The sequence below is a fragment of the Sapajus apella genome, unplaced genomic scaffold (assembly GCF_009761245.1).
Source record: "Sapajus apella isolate SASKATOON/1434 unplaced genomic scaffold, GSC_monkey_1.0 scaffold48, whole genome shotgun sequence".
NCBI lineage: Eukaryota > Metazoa > Chordata > Mammalia > Primates > Cebidae > Sapajus > Sapajus apella.
In genome coordinates this window covers 1242101-1249945 of record NW_022436988.1, presented here as the reverse complement: position 1 = coordinate 1249945, position 7845 = coordinate 1242101, and the positions used below count along the sequence as shown (strand labels likewise).

At 53.1% G+C, this 7845-nt stretch overlaps 1 protein-coding gene across 1 annotated transcript; it reads right to left on the bottom strand.

Moving 5' to 3' along the window:
• MYADML2 (myeloid associated differentiation marker like 2) lies at window positions 1–5589 on the bottom strand. The gene is made up of 3 exons (XM_032241294.1): window positions 5495–5589; window positions 2472–3057; window positions 1–2285 (listed from the first exon to the last, which is right to left on the bottom strand). Exon 3 carries the CDS (start codon window positions 2106–2108, stop codon window positions 1185–1187), a length of 924 nt encoding a protein of 307 aa, XP_032097185.1. The 5' UTR covers window positions 2109–2285; window positions 2472–3057; window positions 5495–5589; the 3' UTR covers window positions 1–1184.
• Window positions 5590–7845: the final 2256 nt, after the last annotated feature.

The window sequence follows — 7845 nt, the reverse complement described above, 5'->3', positions numbered from 1 at the left end:
GTGTGTCTAAACATCAGCATTTATTTCCTGCTCAAGGACGTTGGGGCCTAGTCAATGGGCTGAGGGGCTATGGTGCCACCGCCCATCTGGCTTGGGCTCAGGGTGGCCAGTGGGTCGGCTCCAGGCTGGTCCAGGCTGGGCTGGGCTTCTGTGCAGGAGAAACTGGCTGGAGCGTGGAGGGTGACAGCCCCAGTGTCAGGAGTGTCTGGCAACTGGACCCTTGAGCAGAGGCAAGCAGTGCCCAGAACTCTGTGTCCAGTGGCCGTCCTCAGCCGGGCTCCCTCCCAGTGCCACGGGTGCCCACTGGGCCACAGCTGAAGCTGCTTCGCTACAGCCAATGGTGGGTGTCTTGGTGGGGCTCCATGGCTGGGGCAGAACCATCTCCTCCCCGCACACGGTGGACTTGGTGCCACCGGCCTCTACAGGCTCTTCCAGGCCACCTGCACCACCTCCAGCCTGCAGACACGGGAGGCAGCCGGGTTCCACCATAGCACAGTCTTAGCTCTGGTTCCAAAGGCTGTGGCCACTAGCCCAGAGGCTTCCCAAAGTTGAGTGGGAAAGGCTGGTCCAGATTTCTGGCTTCTTGTCTGTGAGCCAGCACAGCCCCTCAAGCAGACCTCTCCTCCCAGGAGCTGCTGCCCCTTCTAGCCAGGAGGTGGTTCTGGCTCCCCCTGCCCCTCCCTCCCCTTGCCTGGCCCAGGTGCTCTCCTGGGTTTGTCTCCTCTGGAAATCATTCCTTTTTCAGCTTGCCTTAGCCAGCCTGAGTGTGGTCTCCAGACACTACTGGAAATACTGGGTGCCTCGCAAATCCTTCCAGCCTAGTGTCCCCAGCTGCAGAATGGGTCACAACAGCAGCTGCTTTAAGGTTTTCCCTGTGTTGCAGTGACCAGCACTGAGCTCCAGGAGTGCTGGGAAGTGGTGAGAGAGCAAGCTGGGGATTGGCCAAGGGGAGGCTCTCCCTGCCTCTGCTCTGGGCCTCTGCCCTACTGCCTTGCCCCTGTCCCGCCGTCCCTCTGTGAGCCCACCCTGGAAGTCGGGGAGCGACCTCTCCCAATGCACTTCATGTACCCTGAGCTCTTGGCTTCCCTTCTGCTCACTACTTGACACCTTGGTTCACCTGAGTCCCCCTTGAGGGGCCTGGAGATGCTGGCCAGAGAGTGGAGGTGGGCAGCTGTTGCTGTGGGCTACAGGCTGGGCACGAAGCGAATCCTCTGGGAGTAGGCAAGGTCGATGATGTACAGGAGCAGGTTGATGTAGGTGAAAATGGCCACCACCAGCTGGCTGTCCCAGGGACAGTTGCCTTGAGCGCAGTCGGGGGGCCGTCCAGGCTCGCCATACTTGGGATCGAAACAGAAGACTGGCCAGATCACGGCAGCGCTGAGGTACAGGAGCACAGCCAGGAAGGTGTACACCACCACCAGCCGGTCAAAGGGGCAGCCCAAGCCCCCCGTGTGGCCCATCACACTCAGGACCACCACAGCCACCGTGGCCAGGAAGCAAAGGCTATAGACGGCCACGCACCACTGGGTGGCCACGTAGCGCCCGTAGCGGCTGTCGTAGACCAGCGCCCCGAAGATGATGCAGGCCACAAAGGCCTGGACGATCTTAAGCAGCCCCGACATGGTGGCCATGTAGCTGGTCACCTGGCCAGGCCGAGCCCGCGTCAGGGCCACCTCCACAGCATAGGCCAGGAAGAGGAGTCCGGCAAAGACGCTGGCTGCCAGGCGGAAGTCCCTGGCAGCACAGCCCGCGGGCTTGGGTGGGCATTCCCACTGGGCGAAGTACAGCGGATACAGTACCGCAGCTGTAGCGCACAGCAGGGTGGCCAGCATCGCGAAGGCAGCCGTGAAGTTGCCCCAGGAGAGCCGGAGGCAGCCATGGAGCCTTGTGAACTCGCAGGCCACCACCAGCGCAGAGACAGCGAAGCAGAAGCCCCAGGCAGCCATGCAGAATGTGCCCTGGACGCCCGCGAAGCCACCCCGGTGGGCCACCAGGCTGAAAGTGGTACAACCAAAGGCCAGCTGCAGCACGCGGGCTGTACCCACGGGGGACATCACGGCGCCCAGGTGCAGGTATGCACCCTCAGGGGGCTCCATGCTGCTGCCCATGTGGGCAGCCACGTTACCAGCTCACACAGTGCCCCAAGGCCCTGGGGTCCCTGCTGGGCCAAGGCCCCTCAGTCCCTTGCGGTAGTGGTAGGTGCCCGCAGCCTGCAGAGGTGGTGAGGACGGTGACATTGCAGCAAGGCAGCCTCTCTGCTGCCTATGTGAGGCGGCCCCCCAGCCCTATAAATAGACAGCCGTGATCAGAGCCCCAGAATAGTAGCCCACGTGCCTGTCCCAATCTTAGACAGACATTTGACCCCTGGTCCCCTGTGGAGCCCCTGCCAGGACCATTAACCCATAGGCTGCTGGCGTCACCCCACCTCCGCCTCCCCGCCTCCCACCTCCTGCCTCCCGCCTTCCACGCACCTGCATCTGTCAGTCTGGTCAGCTGATTGCACGCTTGTGGGGGAGGGGAGGGAGATGGAGGGGAGAAGAGAACATGAGGGTCCCCATGGGGTAACCCCAGCTCCAACAGCCTCCAGGGCCAGCCGCACGGGGGAGGGGCGCAGGAGGCAGGAAGGCGGCAGCTAGGGATCCCGGGCTCCTGGGGATTTTCCCCAACATTTACCCCACCCCTTCCGGACAGCAGTATGGTTCAGAGCCTGCGCGGGCTTCAGGACCCTGCTGCCATTGCCCGGGCCTCGCAGGGCTCTGCTGCGGCGGTGGGGGGAGCAGGGCATGGAGACCCTGGCTTCTCCTCAAGGGCCCCCCTCCCCACCCTCATTCCATCTCGTCCCTAACCTGCCTGGAGCAGAGGCATTTGACTGTTAGTTCTTGTCTGCAGGGATCAATTCAGAGCTCTTCACTTGTCCTTCACATTAAACACCTAGAAAAACACTCAACTCTCCTTTTTTTTGAGACAGAGTCTCACTCTTTTGCCCAGGCTGGAGTGCAGTGATGCGATCTTGGCTCACTGTAACCTCTGCCTTCCAGATTCAAGAGATTCTCCTGCCTCAGCCTCCTGATTAGCTGGGATTACTGTGCCTGCCACCATGCCCAGCTAATTTTTGTATTTTTAGCAGAGACACGGTTTCACCGTGTTGGCCAGGCTGGTCTCGATCTCTTGATCTAGTGATCCTCCTGCCTCAGCCTCCCAAAGTGCTGGGATTATAGGCATGAGCCACTGGACCTGGCCCCCATCTTTTTTTTTTTTTTTTTAAACAGGGTCTAGCTCTGTCACCCAGGCTAGAGTGCAGTAATGAGAACATGGCTCACTGCAGCCTTGACTTCCCAGGCTCAAGTGATCTTCCCTCCTCAGCCTTTTTATTTAATTTTTTAATCACCTTCAATCACTCCCAACTCTTCCATTTTTAAGCTAAAATATGAAATGTTTTTGAAAAGGAAAAAAGATTTCTTACTAAATTTTGTGCATGCTCTGGCCCAATCAATACAGGAAAAGAGAAAGAAAAATTGCCTGTAATTCCATTACCTGGATTCAGCCACTTTGAACATGGTCCAGTATATCCTTGTAGGTATTTCCTGAACTTTTTAGTTAGAAAAAACAAATCCACAGAAGGGCTGCAAAATAGCACAACAAACATTCATATACCCTTCACCTAGATTCAAAACTCATTGAGGTTTCGTCATGTCTGAGCTCTCTCTCCCCCCAGACACCTCATTAATTAATTAATTCTGCAAATATGACAATGCAACCCTAGGTTCCACAGACCCGGTCTTCCTAAGAACAAGGCTGGCCAGGCACGATGGCTCACGCATATGATCCCAGGACTTTGGGAGGCCAAGGGAGACGGATCACCTGAGGTCAGGAGTTCAAGACCAGCCTGGCCAACATGGTGAGTCTCCATCTCTACAAAAAATGTGAATATTAGCTGGGCATGGTGTTGGGAGCCTGTAATCCAAGCTATTTAGGAGGTTGAGGCAGGAAGAATCTCTTGAACCCAGGAGGCGGAGGCTGCAATGAACCGAGATCTTGCCATTGTACTCCAGCCTGGGTAAAAGAGACTCCCTCTCAAAAAAAAAAAAAAAAAAAAAAGAATAGGGTTGGCCAGGCGCGGTGGCTCACGCCTGTAATCCTAGCACTTTGGGAGGCTGAGGTGGGTGGATCACCTGAGGTCAGGAGTTCAAGACCAGCCTGGCTGTCATGGTAAAACCCCATCTTTAAAAAAAAAAAAAAAAAAAAAAAACAGGGCTATTCCTCCAGAGAACCTTAGCACACTGACACATTCCAGAAACTTAAGAATGATCACAATACAATACATGGTTTATATTCAGTTTTTCCCACCTGTCCTCAAAATACATTACAGCTTTTAAAAATTTTTCATGCCGGGCGTGGTGGCTCAAGCCTGTAATCCCAGCACTGTGGGAGGCCGAGGCGGGAGGATCACGAGGTCAAGAGATCGAGACCATCCTGGTCAACATGGTGAAACCCCGTCTCTACTAAAAATACAAAACATTAGCTGGGCATGGTGGCGCATGCCTGTAATCCCAGTGACTCAGGAGGCTGGGGCAGGAGAATTGCCTGATCCCGGGAGGCGGAGGTTGCGGTGAGCCGAGATCGCACCATTGCACTCCAGCCTGGGTAACAACAGCGAAACTCCGTCTCGAAAAAAAAAAAAAAAAAAAATTTTCATGAAGCTCTCATTAGGGATTACACATTACGTGTGGCTGTCCTGCCTCTCAGGGGGCTGTGTTCTCAAATAGTCTCCACTTTTATTTTTTTGAGAGAGAGTCTCACTCTGTCACCCAGGCTGGAGTACAGTGGTACAATCACCACTCACTGCAACCTTGAACTCCTGCCCTCAAGCCATCCTCCCACCTCGGCCTCCGCAGTATGTGAGACTATAGTTTCAAGTCACCACTCCTGGCTAATGTTTGTATGTTTTGTAGAGATAGGGTCTCTCTGTGTTACCCAGGCTGGTCTCTATCTCCTGGCCTCAAGCAATCCTGCCACCTCAACCTGGCACATGTCTGGGATTACAGGCATGAGCCAACCACCACACCCGGCCTCCACTATTTTTTTGAGATGGAGTCTCGTTCTGTCGCCCAAGCTGGAGTGTAGTGGCACAATCTTGGCTCATTGCAACCTCTGTCTAGCAGGTTCAAGTGATTCTCCTGCCTCAGACTCCCCAGAAGCTGGGACTACAGTCGCCTGCCACCATGCCTGGCTAACTTTTGTATTTTTAGTAGAGACGGGTTGCCATGTTGTCCAGGCTGATCTCAAACTCCTGACCTCAAGTGATCCGCTCACCGTGGCCTCCCAAAGTGCTGGTATTACAGGTATGAGCCACCATACCCGGTCACTTTTTAAAAATTTTTATTATTTTATTTTATTCGAGACAGGATCTTGCTCTGTTACTCAGGCTAGAATGCAATGATGACATCTCAGTTCCCTGCAATCTCTGCCTCCCGGGTTCAAGCAATCCTGCCACCTCAGCCTCCCAAGTAGCTAGGACAATAGGCGTGTACCATCACGTCTGACTAATTCTTTGTATTTTTTGTAGAGACAGAGCTTCGCCATGTTGCCCAAGCTGGGGATTACAGGTGCCTGCCACCACACCCAGCTAAGTTTTGTATTCTTAGTACGGATGGTTGGTTTTGCCATGTTTGCCAGGCTGCTCTAGAACTCCTGACCTCAGGTAATCCACCCACCTCAACCTCCCAAAGTGCTGGGATTATAGGCGTGAGTCACTGTGCATAGCCACAGTTTTTTTTTTCGAGACAGAGTCTCACTCTGTTGCCCAGGCTGGAGTGCAGTGATGCAATCTCATGAGCTCACTACAACCTCCGCCACCCGGGTTCAAGCAATTCTCATGCCTCAGCCTCCCGACTAGCTGGGATTACAGGCACCTGCCACCATGCCCAGTTAATTTTTGTATTTTTAGTAGATACAAGGTTTTACCATGTTGGCCAGATGGTCTCAAACTCCTGACCTCAGGTGATCTGTCCTCCTCAGCCTCCCAAAGTACTGAGATTACACGTGTAAGACACTGTGCCTGGCCAATTTTTTTGTATTTTTAAGAGCCAGGGTTTTACAACTTTGACCAGGCTGGTCTCAAATTCCTAGACTCAAGCAATCCTCCCGCCTTGGTCTCCCAAAGTGCTGGGATTACAGGTGTGACCCACAGCACCCAACCTCATTTTATTTTATTTTATTGAGGCAGAGTTTTACTCTTGTTGCCCAGGCTGGAGTGCAATGACGTGATCTCGGCTCACTACATACAACCTCCACCTCCCGGGTTCAAGTGATTCTCCTGCCTCATTCTCCAGAGTAGCTGGGATTATAGGCATGCACCATCATGCCTGGCTAATTTTGTATTTTTTTAATCCAAAATGTGTTTATTGAGATGGTTTCCCACTCATCTTGATTCAGAGTGCTTTTAGTGCTGCTTCCTCCTGAAAGAACATCCTCTGTAAGCCTTGCTTTTCCTCCTGTAGGCTGGCAGAGGACAGTGGAGCAGCCAACACACAAAACTACCACTTGTGCCTAGCTAAGACCATGGTGATGTTATAGCATCCTGGGCATTTCACATCCATGAAGTAGGAATTGGGTCTCTGCACCAGGCATTTCTTCTTGTGTTCCCTCTCCTCTCCTGGAGAGGGATGAATGAGATCCTTTGTGAGAGGCACGTTCTTGTGAGTAGGTTGTCACCGCCAGATAATTTTGTATTTTTAGTAGAGACAGGGTTTCTCCATGTTAGTCAGGCTGGTCTCAACCTACTGACCTCAGGCCATCCGCCCGCCTTGGCCTCCCAAAGTGCTGGGATTACAGGTGTGAGCCACTGTGCCCGGTCCTGAATGCTCTATTTTAATATGATATTAACTGTTCTGGAAACATCATAAAGGTCTTGGAGAGGATGACCAGAATGCCTCTTTGTTTAAAAGGCGGGGGTGGGTGTTCATGGAGAATACTGCCTACTAGAACCATCAACAGACACTAGGACCGGCAGGGAAGACTACTGAGGAACAAGTAACTCACCCATGGGTGGGGCCTCACTGCTCTGGGTGCTGCTGTCACATGAACGTCCCGTGCCTGGTTCTGCCTGAAGCAGCCAGCTTGGACTCTAACTGTGAGGAAAGAGACAGATGATACACATTGAAAGGTGATCTGTAAAGCCACCAGTCTGGACCCTTCAAAACGGGAGCATTATAAAATATTTTTAAGAGTGTGTGGCACTATTTTAAAAAGGCTGAGGCGTAAGAATTACTTGTGCCCAGGAGACCGAGGTTGCAGTGAGTGAGATCGTGTGACTGCTCTCCAGCCTGGGCAACAGAGTGAGACTTAGTCTCAAAAAAGAAAAACAAAAATGAATTTTAAAAAAAAGGCTGGGCATGGTGGCTCGGCCTTTAATCCCAGCAGTTTGGGAGGCCAAGCTGGGTAGATCACGAGGTCAGGAGTTCAAGACCAGCATCACCAACAAACATGGTGAAACCCTGTCTCTACTAAAAATACAAAAATTAGCTGAACGTGGTAGCACGCACCTGTAATCTCAGCTATTCGGGAGGCTGAGGTAGCAGAATCGTTTAAACCAGGGAGGTGGAGGTTGCAGTGAACCAAGATCATGCCATTGCACTCCAGCCTGGATGACAGGGGGGACTCCGTCTCAAAAAATAATAATAGGCTGGGTGTGGTGGCTCATGCCTGTAATCCCAGCACTTTGGGAGGCCGAAGCGGGCAGATTGCCTGAGCTCAGGAGTTCAAGACCAGCCTGGGCAACACGGTGAAACCCTGTCTCTACTAAAATACAAAAAATTAGCCGGGAATGGCAGCGTGTGCCTGTAG

Excerpts from the sequence above, each read along its gene's own strand:
- MYADML2 (XM_032241294.1), bottom strand. The coding sequence starts at position 2,108 with ATGGGCAGCAGCATGGAGCCCCCTGAGGGTGCATACCTGCACCTGGGC.